The 19,912-nt window shown below is 37.8% G+C and overlaps 1 protein-coding gene across 2 annotated transcripts in view; it reads left to right on the forward strand.

The window, feature by feature from the left end:
- Nucleotides 1-19,912, forward strand: part of LOC144193844 (protein kinase C-binding protein NELL1-like) — a 109,354-nt gene that overhangs the window by 66,018 nt on the left and 23,424 nt on the right. For both annotated transcript variants that reach the window (XM_077712421.1, XM_077712423.1), the window contains 2 exons: nt 9,805-9,930; nt 17,894-18,016. In XM_077712421.1, coding sequence (XP_077568547.1) covers nt 9,805-9,930; nt 17,894-18,016 — 249 coding nt within the window. The remainder of the gene's footprint in view (nt 1-9,804; nt 9,931-17,893; nt 18,017-19,912) is intronic.

A 19,912-nucleotide genomic window follows, 5' to 3' on the forward strand; every position in this document is an offset into this window, starting at 1 on the left:
CATCTGCATGACACTGACTCCATGTGTTCCAACACTGTCCTTGGCATCAATGCGCCCCCTTGCCTCATTCCTCATACGGTTATTTATCCCTTCTTATTTCCGTTCAATTTCTCCACTATTTTTGAGTTATGGGGATTGCTGTGCTAATCCCTAAACCAGAGGGCTTGCTGCGCTGCATGGCCAATGGGATAAAATGCACATTTTTTCCCCTGGAATTGAGCCTAAAAGCCCTCATGCAACCCTGCAAGTATTTATTTGTTACTAGTGGCCAAATGGGCAGGATTACAATTTATCACAGATGACCACTTAAAAAAAATAGCTTGTGGACTTGTTTGACTTTTCACCACTCACACCAAATGCTAGGTTTTAATTTGCTACTTATTACACAAATACCTATAATAACCTAATTAACAAGTAAACCGTTTAAAGCCAAACATTGTGGGAAACACTAAGTCTAAATAAAATGGAATAATAAATTATCCATATAGCAGTTCTTGCAAATGTGTTCATGCAGTAAGAAAAGAATAGCCCTGTTATTCTCGACTTCTTGGGCCTTGATACCACCTGATGGTGCCACAGAGCAAATGAACCAACATGAACCTTGGAACCATGTTGATTGAACTAATTGGCTGCAAATCTTCATTGCTTCAAGAAGCTTTTTTTGGCCAATGCTACTCAATAATAAATATAAACAATAATAATATAAATCTCACGTCCCTTGGGAGAGACAGTCAACCTCTGCTGCCACCTGTTGTCAACACTGTTGTCGCTCAACATATTTTAGCGCTGCTAGTAGTGCTTCTTACCCCCTATCATTTTAACAATGTTCCAACTTAATTTTCTCTGCTCATTATTTCTTCTATTTCAGTTGTTACCTCACTTTCTTGGTAGTGCGATAGTTTCTTTGTTTGTATCTGATCATTCTTAGTGAACAGTGTAAATGAAAGTTTTAGCTGGTGACCTCGTAATATTCATCTTCTTCCAAAATGTGATAGCAGATGAATCCTCACTGCCTCGTTAGCTCCACGACAGTGCCGGGAAACCGATTAATAATAGTCATTAATCAGTTAAAAGTCCCAAGATATGATCTATCAATACATGCACACACATCTTCAATCTGCTATATATTCTTATACAATCCTGTCTCACAATAGAAGCCAACCGTTGCGTGATTTAACCTTGAAAAGTCTTTGTGTCAAGTCTTCAGTGGCACCTCATTAAATATTCATATTCTGCCTAAATACGGAGTAAATCCACTGGTGAATTAATGTATGGTTAAGCTTAGACGTTCATTTAGTGACAGAATGTCAGCCAAGACTCCAAAATGTCTGCTTTGTTCAAGGATTTATTTTTGCCTTAAGACTTTATGTCAAGGATTTTTCCTTGCAGTCGTGATTTTATGCTGAGCTGCATCAGAATGGTTTATGGCCCAAATATTCTTCCAAGGTTTCCTATATTCATGTCGTATTTAACTACTGACAATTAAACCTGTCATCAGAATTCCATGCTTGTTATCAGTTTTAATTGCTGTAGCACACTTGAGATGAGCGGTGAACTAGTTTTTCTCAAACTGTTTATATTTTACCATGGTGCCAACTACAACAGTTATAAACATAATACAGGGGCAGCTATGGGTTCAAGTAGTTGCCAATGCTTTTATTACTCCTGGCAGTAAAAAGGCACAGGTTGATATTGAGCAAAATATCTGCAGAAAGCTGCCAGCTAAAATATATAACTACAAGTTATAAATTCCTAAGCTTCCCACCTGTGGCTTTAAGCATGCCAACAGCAGCTGCATTTGAATAATCTATTTTGGCCTTTACTGAGGCAATTAAAAAAATGAATTGAATGTAATTTCCACTATAACTCATGGGAACCTTGCCAAGTGCCATATGGAGTTTTCAGGGTTCACTATCTAGCCCAGTAGTGGCCAAACCGGTCCCCTAGGGTCACTGTGCTGCAGGATTTTGTTCCAACCAATCCAGCATTGAAAGTTTAACCAATGAGGAAACAAGAAGAACCTCAGTGCAATCTAAAGATTGAACTTGTAGGACACTAGATTGGTGAAAATGTCTCTTTAATGGGTTGTTATGAAAACCTGCACCCACTGCGGCCTGTTGTGGTATAGTTTTCCAAACTGATCGAGCCCAAAAATACGTAGAAATGGTCAGCAGGGTGAGGAATCAGCACACAACCTTTTGGTTGGAGAACAGCAACCAGAACCACCACTTCCCCTCAAACTGAATGACTTTAACTTCACTTGTTAAATGGTGTGATGGGAAAAGATGGTTCATTTCTTTGGTTTACAAACACAGCACTTTTCATTTCTCATGAGCTGAATCAAAAGATCGAAAACTTCTACATAAAGCAGAGGTTGTCAAACATCTTAAAGCCAGTCTATTTGATTTGATTTATTTTCATAATGGACAGCACATATTAATGAATATATTAATATTGATGTTAAGAAACATATACATGTAAATATGTAAGATCGTAGCCGCGGGCTAATTTCCATCTTTTGTCCCTTTTGTGGGATAAACGATGACACATACTACTAGACATATACACATTGCATGTATATTTTTAATATGTTTTAATGCGTTTTTCATTTATGAAGAATTTCGTATAATTTACATGAAGACATTGTACGTTTTACAGTCAATTGGTGCAGGCATGGTGAAGGTTGTTCAGTAGAATAATATTAAGTCCCATTGCGTAATTCATATCAACTTACTGTTTGTTCTAACAATATAGTAATTTGATTGACTATTATTTAGCTTTATCTAGTTTGTTGCTTATTAGTGTGGCAAGTTGCAGTGTTTGATGTTTTTGCTAGGCTTTTTTTGTGGCGATCTGCTGTTCTTCTGAAGAATTGGTGCTACAATTTCCTGTTTTGTTATTTTCATTGAATAGTAATGAGGTTATATCATGACTGAGCCATCCCCAATGAATGCAGTACTGAATTCCCAGTAGTTCAAAAAGCAATACTGTTTTTGTAAGGAGAACAGATACTGTGTTATTCTGTTTACTGAGTAGCTGTAAAGTCTATTAAGCTACTTATACATGAAATAAAAAGTGTTGGCACTGTTTGTTTTGTTATGGAAATAAAAATAACATGTTTGTCAAACATAGCTTAAACAAAATGCTACAGGTAATGAAAACTTACTTTAACACTTATCCAATGAAAATCAGACATGTTACAAAATTAATCCAGTCATATGGAAATTTGACAACTATTTGAATGAGACATTCAAATATAGATGACATATCTTCTTTCTGCAACTTGGGAAGACACCAGACATACGATGGTTTTATACCACACAGGTTCCGGGCTTTATAATGACTTATGAGAAATGGTGGCTATTGACCTACTGGGGCAATTTTCCGGTGGGATTCTGAAAGAAATTGCTCACAGTCCCCCCCAACCCCCTTGGAAATATTTGATATTTTCCTGAATTGGAATGCCTTTTAAGAACTTGTTTGTATGCCATGCCATGCGATGCTATGAAAGAAAAAAAATGCACTGCACATTCTGCTTAAAATTTTCTTAAAAAAAAAAAAAAAGAACAACTAACTTGTAATTTTAAATATTCTTTGCATATAGTCACTACACAACTTATAAGTGACCGAGGAAGCTAGGTCATGCATGTTGTGGCCTTTGTGCAGAAAACACAAGGTTTAATCTCTGCTGCAATATCCTGCTGTGGCCCCAGGCTCAGATAGAAAATAGGTGGTTTTGCTCATCGGGTGTTAAAACAGTTCCAAACAAATAATTTGAGTGATTAGGTGTTGCAACTCCAAAAAGCCCTTGTTTAATTTGTTTAGACAGGGAGACACCCCATACCCCACCAAAAAAGGGACATTTTGAAGTCCCAATTGGCAGACATGATGAACGAGTGACACCATTCCAACATATCGACCTAGAGCAAATACTCCGCCATTTTAGTAACCTTGGTAAATTCAGGATGAAAGTCAGAGTATTTATGCTGAGATGTTGCAGCGGTCATTGAGAAATCTCAATATTTTAATAATGCATTCATACAGGAAAGACACCATCCAAAGCACGTATTTTTTACAAAAATGAAAATTCTATTGAAATGTTTCTTCCATCACTGTTGGTGTTATTTGTCTTTTAAAAATAATACATTTATTTCAGCCTTTATTGCATGTTATGAGTTAATACTATATTTGATAATGAATCAATGGATGTTTCATATTAATGTCTAAGGGTACAAGTAACAATTGGTGGATCTTTTTTTATGTATTAGTGAAACTTCAATATTGAAAAGCAAGTAAAGTAGAGAGCCTTGTTGGCTTATGATAATGGAAATATTTCACCCTCATTTACTCCTTACTATCATTTATGAGAAGATGGGTCAACTTCTCATTTTTTTTCTATTGAAGCATTCATCTGTAAGGTGTATTGTACTCTCATAGCTTCATTTGCAGCATATAGTATGTGAAAACTGCCGTCATAAAGCTGGCTCAGTGGCATGTATATTAGCGTGCATAAGATTGTGTGCTTTTATACTGTGCTTACAACAGTGGTTTCTTATCCAGCTCTATTTTGGATCCATATTTCTCATCATTTGCTCTCTTTTCATCTCAATGATTTTGTAAGCTTATGTTGAACAACACACACACACACAGACTTATAAACACATCACATCGTCCTGGATGCCTGTGACAGCAATATCTGCCTCTGTTGCAGAACAGGAGCACATCTGACAGCCGCTCCCTGTGTCCTGTGCCCTCCCCTTGCCGCGCTTCTCTCCAGTAGCTCTATAAGATATTCATAAGCATTTTGATAGTTTTCTTCCACTCTCTATCATCTGAGGTGAATGCTGTCATGTTACATTAGTCCAAGAACCATGCCGCTGTTCTTCTGCTCTGCACAGAAGATTCCAGTACATCCCACACTCCTGTTTAGACCACTATAGAGATAATTGTGAATTATTTATGGCATTAAGCAGTGTGCTTGTTTTTCTTGGCCTTGTACTTCAAACTTCTTATAGAATGCTAGTAGCAAGGCTCTGATTTTACACACATTTCTAGCTAGCCGGATGGACAGATTTAGCTACTGTATAGCCCTTTACTGCCTTGCAGTGGGATTCACCATAATGTATCCCCACCAGACTTGAATGAGCTGCCTGCTCAGTTGGCAGTTGTGGTTTAAACTGTTAGTATTGACCAACAGTAAATGCGATAACATCAACAACATAAGTACATTCTCAGAATTGTTTGATAGTCTAAATATTGTCAGTCAATCCTAATCCACAAGACTTGCATGAGGGAACTGAATAATACCTGTCATGTCATTACGTAAACGCTTTCAAATAGATACTTTGCAGGTTTCTGCTCTTGAATTGAGACACAGCTATAGCTATAGTTAGATAATCTTGAGAGAACACAGTTCAGTCTCGAAAGCAAGTTTGACCGAAATACTGCCTGTGGGCATAAGGCAACCCCAAAGGAGCACATGAGTAGCCTGCTGTGGACTTGTTCTATAAAAAGCTCTTCAGTGACAAGACATACTCTAGATATCTCATAGCTTTGTGGTAGGAAAAAATCATGTAAAATATGCGTATGTTGTACGACCCATGAAAATTGAATATTGTTTAATTTTGGCATTTTAGCAACGAAATGAAACCAACACATTTTATTGGGCCAGAAATCTATTGGTTTGCATTATTATTTATTCATTTAATATGTATAATAGACATTTTAAGGCAAATTGAAGAAGAATAACAACCTTTTCAGGATATTAAAATGTTCTTAGTAGTGCTAGCATGTATGTATTTACATATTTATTCATTAATTCAACGTGCAAACTACTCTTTTAGCGTGCTGCCGAACGATGAATATTATTGATTATAAAAATTACGTATCACTAATTGTAACTTTGGATGGTTGAACGTCTCATTGTGCCCTCCAATTGGCAGCCCATTGATTCAGGGTGTCCCCCACTTTTGGATGATAAAATGTATTTGGATGAGCTGTCAGGGTTAGAAATGGAGATTTATGAAGGAGAGGTAAATGGCGAGGTAAACTGTTCGCAATGTAATGTTCATACTTAATTTGGGTCCAGTGGAACACTTTACCCCATCCAAACTCTTAATGATAAGAAACCAAAAAATACAATGAAATGAATACTAACTAAATTGTTTTTATTTCAAATTATTCATTGTGTCCTTAAAATATCTTCTTGTCAGTGATTTGTCCTCAGTATGAAAAATTATGTAAGGCAATACTGTTATCCTCCCAGATTAGAATCCTCAATCCTGCTTAGTCATGTAAATGATGTACACGTAATTGGTTGCCAGCCATATGCAGGGCACAATGAAAAAAACAACCATTCATGCACAGACTCGTACCTTGGGACGATTTGGAGTGTTCAGTGCATCTATCATGCATGTTTTGGGATGTGGGAGACAAAACGTAGTACGTGGAGAAAACCCACACAGGCACGCGGGAGAACTCACAAGGCTAATCACCACCTGCACAAAACAGAAATCCTGATTGTGTGTGTGCCGCTAATCTCCTTGTTGATTACCCAGTTTTACAAGGCAATACTCAGCCTACAGCACTTATTCAAATGTGGACCTCAGAAAGAGTTTTTGTGCAGGAGTGTAGGATTAATTGGCGTGGAAGACCAAGGATATAGTTCTCAGTCAAAGAGTAGTAGGTCATGTATGGTGGTCAACTGCTCGAGTTCCCTGTTATGAATTTTTAAAATAGGGTTAAGGTTCATAACATTGTGTAAAGTTTATTTTTCAATCTTTCATAATGTTTCATTTTAATGCGAAGTTATGTGTCCGAGTTCTGTATTCTAAGTAATCTAAACACAATGTATAAATATCATTGAAAACTTTTTTTCTTATTGGCATTACATATTGGACATAAAATCAAAATAATAATACCCTCTCCCTGCGACCCCCTTGAGGATAACCCATATGGCAAATGAAGGATTGTGGCCCTCATCATTTCTGAATTTACAAGTCCTTGTGTTTCTAGTGGTTATGTTTTTGCTCCACCGAAATAGCTTTTCGTTCATCTGGTTCGAGAATCGCTGCCTGTAGGGCTGGATATACAGGGAGTCATTCATACAGTATATCAGAACTGTAACCTGAGGACACGTCTGGCATTTTGAATGATCAAGTCTGCTTGTGTGTGCTTGGGAAAAATCAACTCGTCTCCACTTGGTGTCTAAGGTCTGATAAAATCACATGGCCACACTTTGTTTATTATTGTTGCAAGGCATTTTGAAGCCAAAGTTGAAGGTATATTATCCTGTACATTTATTGGTACTCCATCTGCACTAATTTAAAGTTCTCTCTTAATTTGAATTTTAAGGTGTACCAAAGTACCACCTTCTAGTGTGTGAAATGGTGATTGTGATCTTATAAAGTATGCATGGCCCTAGAATGGTGTATTCGAAAGCAGTGTGTATTGGTTTAAATGAAATGATAGATTATATATTTGTGACTTTGGAAAAGTGTATGTGTGTGTGTGTGTGTGTGTGTGCATTCTATGTCACACTCTCTAGGCTTCAATTATAGCGGTGCCTCATTGTTGAGTGGGATTAATTCCGGTGTAAATTACAATAAAGAGAGTGACAGAGAGGTCAGCGAAGAAGGGGAATGCAAATTGCCAGAGCAAACCCTGCTTTGTGTGTCAAAAACATAAACAACTTGAACAAAACAACTGCACAACATGAATAATTTAGACAACAGAATAAAGCAACCATGAACATTTTTCTATAGTGAGCTAACTGTGTACCAATATGTTCTCTGGTGTGTTTTTGCTGCATGATGCAACAATTTGAGTCTGGAGACAGTGAGGTGAAACTAAACCTAATTACTGCAAGGAAAAGATTTTCTTCTCCTTATGGTGTCCACGGTTACAGATATAGTTCAACCGCTACTTGTGAAATTAATTCATTGCAGAAGTAGTTTCATACCTTTGATTTTTTTGTAAGTAGACATTTTTTACATTGAATCATCAGAATTTATTCCGCCATCTTCCCCATAAACCCTTTCAGAATCATAAAAGTACATACAAAATTTTTGTAATTATCTATGCAAATGAGGGTATGTATGCAAAACTGAGAAAAAATATAAGAAAAATATTTATTAAGCCATTTAAATGAATAATAAATGCAAAGACATTTTCCAATAGGGTGGAATTGCAAATGCAAGCTGAGTAAACATATGCACAATTAAACACACAACAACTTAAAATGATGTTACGCACACTCAGAAAAACTCAAGAAACAACTCAGTGTCGAATGAGATTCAAAACCACACGACTCAGGAACTCACCATCGGCCAAAGGTGTTCTTCCATGGTCCCGGAGGAAAAAAGGAAACACATGTCCAAAGGGGGGCTTTTTAGTCAGATAGTCACGTTCCTACTCTGCCGGTTGCCACCAGCTTGACTGGGACGGCTCTGGCAACTGCCTGGAGAGCGCTATCCCTTCTTATCAGACCCAATGTCCACCACCTGTTCACGGCCTGGCTCTAACTTACGGCTACCGTGCATTATCCTTGGTTCCGGCATCATCGAGACGCAGCTTCCTTCTAGCCAATGGGGGGGATGAGTCACAGTGTTGGGAACCATGACAATTAAGTGTGTATTTTATATTTACATTTCAGGGGTCTTTGATTTCATTTGACATTTCGTATGTTGGATTTTTTTTGTATCTTGGAACAAAGTGTTTATTACCGAGGCTGTTCTTAACCTGAATATTTTTTGTTTGGAAGCATTTGTAAGTAGAGGTACCAAAGTAATGGCACAACATCTTAATACTGTAAATTTACTAAGGTTATCAGCAGAGGAGTTGTCATACCAGTAGGATAGAACGTGTGAATTTAACTCATCGGCCGTAGGCCTAACTGGTAACATGGATGTGAATGCTCTGACTCATTCAGTTAATATGATGTTTTATCAAATTGATGCTAAATTGCCACATTCGCCTTGCCCACATACACCCACACTGGGATAAAGGAGAGGTCCCATCACACACATTCAGACGTACACGTCCTATCATGTCTTATTTTTAGCTGTTCTCTAGTCCTGACCTACATCACTGCATGAATAGAATAGCTGCAGAAATGTGTGGACGTTGGGGGAAGGGAAAACAGACACACCCTGCTCAAACTAATAATAATTATAATAAAACAATTCCCCTTTTGCCAAATGGGAGCTTAAAATCAGTGATGTTTGCATTCCTGCTCACATTCTGAAAATCATGGGAGATAATAGGAATGTTGTTGACCAGATATTGGCTAACACATCTGATTGACTTGATTGATTGGTTTATTAAAGCGAATGAATTAAGCACAAGGACCATTCTTTTAGATTCGTGATAGAGATATTAACCCCATATCATAGAGTACTTTGAATGTATATTGTATATGCTCATGTCCTATTTTCTGACACTATTTACAATATCAGTGGAGACAGCATGGGCTCAGTTCTTAATCAGTTACAGTATGAATGTCAATGCAAATGGGTTGTCCAAAGTCTTTTGAGATAGGCACTTGCCCCCTGTGACCTGGCCTAGGGTAAAAAAAGATGAATTGTATAAATATAGTGTAATTTGACTAAAATGTGAGTTACATATCAAGGATTCTGTGTTTGGGGAAAAAAAAAGTTACTTGAGCCTGATGGTAAAAGGTGTTTTCAGCAAAATTGTAACTGGTGATGTACACTTTTTGTTGCTTTTATTTATAAACTGTGCATAACTGTTTTTCACGCCAAATTTTAGTGTTTAATCGCCTGTTTCTGCTGTTTTTATTTCCAGATATTGATGAGTGCGCGACCCAGATGCATTATTGCCAGTCCAACACTGTGTGTGTCAACCTACCTGGGAGCCATCGTTGTGACTGTTTGCAGGGCTTCACCCGAGTGGATGAATACTCCTGCACTGGTATGTCTGTTTAATCAGATTTTAAGATTGACAAATATGTACCGACAATAAACTGTACCCACAGTTTATTAATCAAATACGAAAGAGTTTGGAATTTGTAGGTGTTGGAAAAACTATATAACAATAGATTTAATGAAATTAAATGATATGAAATAAATTAAATGCTAAATTTTAAACAGAAGTCTCATAGAACACCAAGAACACAAATTCAACTATTCTGTACGTGGCTAATAAAAAGCCCAACACGCATCTTATAGATATCTCCCCTGCGACATGCACAACGGTTGCGAGCAGCCTCTGTAAAATTCTAGTAAATTGGTGGCTCCTGACATAAAAATATACTCCCATGCTTATGCAACTGCGACAATGTATTTATTTGCGATTGGAAATAAAGCCTACAGATAAACAACGGGACTTAATTCTAATGAATGAATCTGTGGTAGGCTGGCTGCGCAAGTTTGGTCTCTCTGAGGCTTTGCCGTCATTTAGACTGTTCAAAATTATCATGCAGAATAAATATACCCTGCCTTCTCGAGAAAATAATCAGCAAATACTGTATATTATTTTGTTCTAGTAATTGGTAAGTCATCTTACAATATAGAGCATGGGATAGTAGTTGTGTTTGTGTGTCAGATTAGAACAGGTTGTGTTCTCATTCTTCTGTACGTCTTCATTTCCCCCTCTTGTGGTGTACTTTAATTAGCTTGAACTTGGCAGACACGCAAAGAGAAGGATCCATGGGCAATCAATCTATTTTACAGCTTGTACAATCTCTTGAACTGTTGACTCAGAGCAAAACAAACACTCACCATGCTCCTAAGGATGAATAATTCTGCTTATGCCAGTGCCTTTCTCATCTGCCACGTGAACCTACAAAATGTGAATGCACATATAATTTACATTGGTACTTCAGATAAGCTTTTTTATTTGCTATACTGCAAATAATAGTACAAAGTGTCCAGGATACGTCTGCCTGAACTTAATGGTGGATGTGAGGCTGTAATGATACACTAAAGTTTAGTGTACTGAAATTCACACATTTAAAAGAGAGGCATGATCTGTTTATTGGTGTTTACTTTTTTATTTCTGTGCTATTCATAGTTTTCCCCTAATGAATACCATGTTCAAACATACTATGCACGGCCATATGTTCACTTGGAACTGGCGCACTATTCCGTGGTCGACTTTGTGGCTGAGCTAATTGATTTACAGTTGCCTTTCTTTACACTTCCCTGGTGAGAGGTGTAGAGCATTCAATCAATCATCACTTGGTTGTGAGTTATCTCCGGTTGTGTGTGAAGATACTCAATCAAGCAATGCTTTTTGAAAGTCTCGGTAATATTTGACAAAGTCCCTTATCTGAAGGAGTCTTAACACCAATGCTAGCAGAACTTCACCCAAGCCTCGAAAAAGGTGGAAAAATTGACTCCAAGCGGACCGTGTTTTGTGCCTCAATTTCTGAGGTGGTTGACCAGATCTGTGGCCGCCACCGGACAGGGAAGCTGTCAAGATAAACTAGACTAATCAGTTCTTTTGGTCTATGGGATTCTGGAGGAAGCCGAGAGGCATACCGAGCAAATGCACCTCTTGTGGTCAAAACAGCAAAAACCCAGACTTGATTGGAGTTAGGTGATAGTTTGTGAAATGACTCCCAGATGCATGAAAGAAATTGGGTTCGGTATAATTACTTCATTGAGTCTCCAAATATTTGGGGATTGATACTATTTGCACAGAGATCGAGGACAATGGCTAGATAGGCAGACTGGGATGTTGGTCCCACTTTAAATGCTATTGAAGAACGCTTTGATTGTCTGCCCTTATCAGTTTTGATTTTGCTTTTACAACAGATGTCTCGCCTTATACTATACTATATTATTCATTCATTCATTTTTTGAACTGCTTATCACATGGGGTGCTGGAGTCTATCACAGTTAACTTCAGGCACCAGGTGGGGGACACACCCTGTATTGTTGTCCAGCCAATCGCAGGGTACAAGGAAGGGGGCAACCATTCACGCTCATACCCACAGGAAATTTAGAGAGCTCAACCAGAATACCCTCCATGATTTTGGGATGTGGAGGAAACCAGAGTACCTGGAGAAAACCCACGTAAGCCCATCGAGAACATGCAAGCTCCACACAGTGAGGACCGTCTTGGGATCACAACCTTGACTACAGAACTGTGAGGCCAACACGCTAACCACTCAGCTGCCTGGCCGCCATTAGATTATTTATTTCACAAATCCCCCAGTAAATAAATAATTACATATAAAAAAAATGCATAGCTGGTTCTTTTGAAGTATAAGATGTCTTTGGACAATTTCTTTCACTATTGTTCTTTCTTTTATCAGTGGGCTCGCTGAGGAGCATGTCCCTTGTGCTGACACTGTCCTGTAAACAATAGGAAGCTGCAGTAATTGTTGTTCCACTTGATTTCCCTTCTATGGAAGCCGGCAAGCAGCTCAAGGGAAACAGGGAATAGACAGCAAAATCAGCACAGTGTCAGGAAACGTGATGTTCTGCACATTGCTTGTCCAATACCACAGATCTGTGGTCACACAATGAATTCTATAGTTCACAGTCCTTTTGTTATTCCTATCCCTGTGTCTTCATCTAAAATCACAAAATTAGTCTAAATACAACTTTAAAATCAATTTTCATTCGGTTATCTTCTATACTACTTTTCTCATGAGGATTGCGGGCTTCCTGGAGCCAATCTTCGCTATCTGTGGGTAGGAGGAGGGGTACAACGTGAATGTGTTTCAAAATTAAATTTAAAAAAATTAACTCATTACAATAAATAACAATAACCTGGGTGGGTTAGTGGTTGAGTGCCTCACAGTTTTGAGATCAAGGTTTCAAATGCAGTTTGGTCCAGCTTTCCTACATGGAGTTTGCATGTTTTCTCCGTAGCTATGTGAATTGTTTCCAGTGGGATTATTCCGGGACTTAGTGCCTCAACAATTTTATTGCACAGGTAAATTGGGGAAAGTAGATAAAATGATGTTTTCTCTCAGTTTCATAATTCAATACAAGCAGATGAGTCATTTCCCCTGTGGAAGGTCATTATGATACCTAACTTCATGTGTTGGTGGATAATAGCAATGTGCCACCTGTGATAGTGGAAAATGTCCAGCTTCCACAATATACTGCATCTTGTGAAAGCAATTGTGATACAGGAGTTTAAAATTGCAGATCGAACTGAGAAAATGGGCTTGTACTTTGCGTTGTGGTAAAGTAGTTTAAAGAAAAAGATGCTTTTGTGTGCCTTCGACCGACATTCATCATCACAGCGTTTCGTGAGTTTGCAAAATGCCACTTTATCCTTCAAATTCTTTTTATTATTATGGCTCCCAAGAAACTTAAATTATTCCAAATTGTGTGTTTACATGCGTGTTTATGATCTAGCATTTACCAAACGTTTGTCTCCTGCTCTCTCGCCTACGCAATCGCCTTTCAACAACGATAGAAAATGTTTGTCGTTTTAACATTTTAAAAACTTAAAAATAGGGTGAGTATTTTAGTGTGTATTAGGATTGTAGTAGAGTGCAAATTTAAACAATAGAAAACATTTGTAATGCATGTTGGTGTGTCGGTGTCGTTGGGACCAATGCAGGGGATGCCTGTTTAAATGTTTGACCTATTGCCTGATAAAGTATGGCCCTGATGAGGACTCACACAATGTTAACCTGGTTACCACGAGCAACTGTGGTTACAATTTGGTAAACCTAATGTGTTTTGTTTTCTCTCCTCTTTTTACAGAGGGGTGAGCAATACTTAAATTATTGCACTAATCAGTAGCCCCTTCACAATATTCTTAGGATTGGTTATGCTTATATGATAAGAGGAAACGGCCATTACAAATTTTTGTCCATGGCCTGCTCCAAGCCTCTACAAAATGTTGGAAATCTACAATCCCCAAAGACACATTATATGTTTCACGAAAATCTAATCACATCCAATTTCAATTATAGTAATAGTAATCAAGTAATGAATTTGGAGCTCAGGTGTGCCGATCTTCGTAACCTTGGCAACTCTCTCTGTATACCTTAGCTTTTCAAAGATGGAGGTCACATTGTAAGACTGGCAAAAGACCAGCCATTTTAATGAGCCCTTCAAATGTGGTTTGAGCAGTAGTCACATAAGTTTTCATCAATTTATAATTGTCTCTGTAGAGGTGAGTGTTTATATTTAGCCTCCTCATAAAGTTTTGATTGAAGAATTCCTCTGCACTTATGAGAAGGCAGTATAACTGTCCACAATAATTTTTGTCTCCATGTTACACTGCTGTGCAATAAGCTTCAGATTGTGCTTACTCGGGGGACATGAATCCATTTTCCCTTGATGAGACTACAAGACACCAGATAAAATATGAAGTGTGTATGTATGACAGACTGACAGTACACATTAATGGAACATGCTTTCTATATTTTAGTCTCCCTGATTTTTTTTTCTGTTTACCAAATTAATTACTGGATTACTTTTTTTTATTTGGCACGCCTGTGCAAATTAATAGGTTAACACACAAATTAACACGTAATTATTTTTTTCATCATCATGCATTAACATTGTTTTCTTATCAAATGTTCTCTTGCCTGTCATATTCCACAGAAGGAAAGATGTTCTTTATTGTGTGGAAATTTCAACAATCTTGGACGCTTTAGTAACTGGCTTGTTAAAGTGGTGTACTAAGTATAGTTGTAGAAATAGACACACCGGCTACATTGCGTCGTTCTCTGTTCGTGCCTCACATACTTGGAACTCAATACGATTTACCATACATGAACTGTCTCGGAACCTCACCGCCAATCATCTTAAAGTCTTGCTGTTAGACAAACAAAATTGTGATCACAATACTGCCTAGAACTATGTTACTCGTGTGTGTATGTCTTATTGTTTAGCTTCAACCGGCACAAGCGACGAAAGATAGAAATTAGCCTTAAGATATAATCTTACATAATTTTGTATATAAGTCAATTAATATGTACTGTCCCTTTGATTAAACAAATCAAACTCAAACTCTTATCATTCGGTATTAGCAACTAGCCTATATTGACGAACAATGAGCACGAACAACTTCAGCTCCAGCCAACTAGTACACAACACTTCCGCCACGATAGCCAATTTAAGTTGCAACCTGGAGAATTGAAAGAGACGAGTCTATTCCAACAGTCCTCTTCAATGAGCATCACAATATCCTTTGGAAATGTATGCAGTGTTTTAACACTTGCCTCTGACAAATATTACACTCCAATCACTCATGAGCTGTGAATGGAATAACATGGAAAAATCGCCTCGCGCTACACTAATGCTTGTTGGTATTTTTGAGGTCATCACAGAGTATGTTTGGCCTAGAAAAATAGAAGGGAACATTTTGACTGCAGACACACAATGTAAGAGTTCATGTACTTTTAAAAAATAAAATAAAATAAAATAAATCTGCCATTTATTCACAGGACCATGTACAGTCGATAAAATAAAGAATGGCCAAATGTTTCTGATGTCATTCACTGAATGACACCTCTGAAAGGAACACATACAAAATGAATTGTTTGTGACTTGGATAGGCCCACCTGGAAGTACTAGTTACACTGTATAAGAATGAGTTGATTTCTCTTCAGTCTTACGTTACGTTTTATTAGTGTAAGACTGAATTCCGATGACTAATTGGCGAATAGTTCAGAGTGTAGTCCACATTTCGCCCAAATTCAGATGGGATACATTTGCGCACACCGCAACCCTGACAAGGATAAGCAGCGGTGCCAAATATTAATGAACACTGATGCCATTATTTTGCCCAATAGCAAGATTCTACAGAAAAGGATACTTAACATCTGGATTGGTACACAGATTACAAATGTACCCTACTAATTTAAGGGAAAGCCGCTTTCTCAGCTAAATACTGTGACCAGCAATCATTATTCTTTCCACTATGACCTTAGACCACAGCTTAGCCGAGTACTTGTCCTGTCAAGGTGACAGCAAACCATCATGCGTAGAGCGAGTTGAAAGCATGTGGCCTGAGCTGAAATGGCAACGGCTCCAGATGGGAAGGTTTGGGGTAGGGAAAAGGACAAGACCACATTGTAGCAGCCAAAAAAGTGAATGCAAAAAGCCTTTTTAAAGCCGAGTCGGTGCACCAAAACAGGACCTTGGCCATGAATGAGCACAAGTGTCGCCAGGCAGGCCTACTACTGCTGAAAGACAGTGAAAAAAACTGAGGGTTGTAAGCCCATCGAACTGAGTAATGGAAGACAACCTAGCAGCTTGGATGGAAGTTGGTGCAGAACGGGGGGAATGGTAGATCTTGGTTTTTGTGTTTTTATCTATTTAGAAATACATCTTTGGGTGATTTGTTAGATAAAAGTGAAAATGAATGAAAATGAAGAAAAAAAAACTTATTTTTCTATTTACCTTTATTTGCAAAGATAGCCATAAGGGTTGGCATGTCTTTTCCTCACCGCCATCGTCTAGCACATGACATTTTTAAATTAAGCTTCCAACTTCCGTGTATTTCACGAATATTAATGTAGCCTCTCAAACATTTCTGTTCAGCTCTTGGCATTTGACATTTTTTATTTTTCTTTTCTTTTACCATGACATAGAAGGCATTTCACAAAAAGACAAAAGTGAAATTCTTTCTGCTGGTTGCTCCGGGGCTTTATGCATGTCACTCGTTAATTAGAGGGAAATCTATTAGTCATGATTCCCCCTACCAAAGTTCCATATGCATGAGTTGAGTGTGTTCTATTACTAGGAGAAAGCCTCAGGAGAAAACACGCCAATATTTAAAAACTCTCTTAGGAAAGAAGAACAAATTTTATGAGCAAAAATGATTTTATGCAGCTCACTAATACACATCAAATAATTTCTCAATTTTAAAGTATTGCTTATAATAATTAAAATATCAATTCTATGCCATGCTTAAAATTCATCACATTACTCAATTAAGGTTATAAGCTCCATGTTAGTACTTCAAGCAATAAACATGTTACCCAAAATGAATGAATACATTATTTATAATCAAGGTCAAGTAATAATTATTATTTATGCATTTTTTAATTATTATTAATAATAATAATAATTATGTTTGTTTCTTCATTCCACCTTGCGCATTACTTACAGTAAGCGCTGTGGGAACCCCAGGATAATCACACAATAATTCATAATATCCTATTTATGAAACATAATCTAGTTTTTGTGTATTCAGTATATTGCAACACATTAAACTGCTCTCATATGGATGGAAATCTGTGATGACAGAATTTGTTTTACTGCTGATAGCAAATACATGAATGATTTCTCAATGGAGGACTTATTGGTCATAATTAGCATTGCACACTCTTGAAATCTTATTTAGTTAACTTATTTATAGAATCATTTGACAGAACACAGCAGGGGATTTCATTTCTTGGATGATGAAAGTAATGAAAGATATACAGGAAGCACAGTTGATTAGTGGTTAGCAAGTTTGCCTTAGAGTTCCAAGGTTAAGGGTTCGATCCTGGGCTTCGGGCTTTGATGAGATACATCATGACACTTAGTAGTGTTGGTTTCTCTTTATTTTTTTAAATTCTACTGTTTTTTTTGTTTGTTTTTTAATGAATGATGAATTATTAAGCCAAGTTCGTACATTTCATCACACCAAGTGGACCAAGTTTTGTTTATTTCTTTTTTAATCTCATTTTATAGCATCAGTTCAGGAGAGCAATATATCTAATAATAATAATATAATAATGTTTTTAATATTAAGAGTTTGATTTCCATTTGAATGTTTATGACTAAATATTAAAGAACTTGAAAATAAATGGTGCTAAAATATGATTTTATATTTTTTTAAATGTATTTGCATGTTCAGATTTTAAATGTTTTCAAATGAAATATCCACCAATGCACATTCCACAAACATGTAATAGTCTTCTTTTATGGCTCTATCACTTCCTCCTCTTTTGTCTCTTTTTCAGAGCATGATGAGTGTACCAGCAGCCAGAACTCCTGTGATGAGAATGCCATCTGCACCAACACTATTCGTGGACACCTGTGTACCTGCAAGCCAGGTTATGTTGGAAATGGCACCATCTGCAGAGGTAAGTGCCCACTATGGAAAAGACCCCTGTTCATGTAAACACAAAATCAATTGGGAGTGATAACATGTTTTGTAACATCTTTGGGAGTCTGGGTTAGCCCTCATCATCATCAACTTACTAGGCCATAGTGGCCAAACTAATGATAAAAATTGATTTGGGTGGGTTTTTTTCTTCCACAGCATGCCTTTTCTCCCTGAGTGCTCACATAGAATTCTGTTGTCTGGTTGCACCATCTACGTGCCTTCGAGCAATTGCTCTTCCTATTCAGACTGAATGACTAAGAAAAGGCATACATTGTCAATATCTAGCTGTAATATTTTAGTTTAAACAAAGTCTTCAGTGGTCCTATTTTCAAGTAATATATATCAACTGTGACTGTATTTTATTTTATAGTAACTAAAAGCTATGCTAAATTAATTACAACTTTAAGTAGTTCATACAAAGTAAGTTTGACACCAGGAAACAGGCAGTTATATTAACCGTGTGTCGCTTTAGCCCAGAAGTTTGTTTTATTTTTTTATCAAAACGGTTGAGGTAGTGAGGGCTGGCAATGTCATCCAGTGAGGGCAGAGAGCAGCTGATGGGCCTTCTTCACCACTGCCGTGGTGTTGGTAGAACAGGGTAGCTTGTCCGTGACGTGGACCTCCGGGAATTTAAAGGACTGGACCATGTCTACCCTTACTCCATTTATGAGGAGAGCAGGTCTGTGCTGTGGTGGTGGTTCACTCACCTGACTTTAGTACAGGCAAGCGTGGGATATTTGCCGCTTGGCATTGGTGCATTTGGGAGTGTGAAGGGTTGTCTCTTTGTATGCCCTAAGACTGACTGCCAACCAGACTAGATTGTTGTCCGCTTTCCACCCAAAAGTCAGGCTCCAGCACTCTGAGACGCTTAAATATAGCTTGAAGTGATCTACGAAATAGCCCATTGTAGTATTCTGAGGTTGGCAAACCTAAACACTTAAATCTTAAACAACAAACCTATGGTATGGTAAACTAGGACTCCAAGAGAGGTTTAGGGGAATCCAAATTAGATTTACTGAACAAGGTCATTATTGCTGTGCATAACATTCAAATTTGGAATGTAACATACAGGGCACTCAGAAGTTCGGGAGTGTAAAAAATTAACAGTTCTACGCAACAGGTAGTAAAATGACTTTGAACTCATTCATAGAGATGGCCATGGCTTGCATGTATATTTTTCCCCGTGACACAATCCTATTCTTTAGATAATAATAATGTCCCTGAAACTTCTTATATGACTTCCAGGCTTTCTCTGACCAATTAGTATTATACGAGCAAAGAATTGGAGGAAGTGGCCTCTTTTTTACCCCCTCCTCCAGAGATCTCATTACAGTGTGATGGCGACAGTGTTGGCCAATCGACCTGTGCCTCCCATTTCATTCCCCTCATACATCACTGCATCCCCCGCAGGACTGAGGGAATTAGTCTGAGTGCGACTAGTGCTCCACTGTCTGTCGCTGTTAATATTAATAGGACAAAAAACTGTATTTAGCCAGCCTTGAGCCATACGTCCAGAGAAAGCAAAGCAAAGCCAGGTGTCAGAGTCAAAAAATGTATCATTAGTAGGACAAGTTAAAGGTGTGCAGGTGACACATGTCCTTTATTTTCCAGCCATAAAAAATGTGTCTGTTATTTTTTCATTGACATGGTAAAGGCCAGGTCATAGTTAAACTCATGCACATGCACACACGCTCACAGGCACCATCCACACATGCACAACGGTTGGTATTCACAGTGTAAGCAAAGAAAAAAATTGCTGCAGTTTCGATAATGACAGGAGTATACTGGATATTCTGAAATCAACCACACTGCTTGTGCATTGCACCAATTGAAGTGGGATTTTTTAAAAATGTTAAATTAATGGATGGGTGTC

This window comes from Stigmatopora nigra, chromosome 3, assembly GCF_051989575.1.
Source record: "Stigmatopora nigra isolate UIUO_SnigA chromosome 3, RoL_Snig_1.1, whole genome shotgun sequence".
In the NCBI taxonomy this organism is placed as follows: Eukaryota; Metazoa; Chordata; class Actinopteri; order Syngnathiformes; family Syngnathidae; genus Stigmatopora; species Stigmatopora nigra.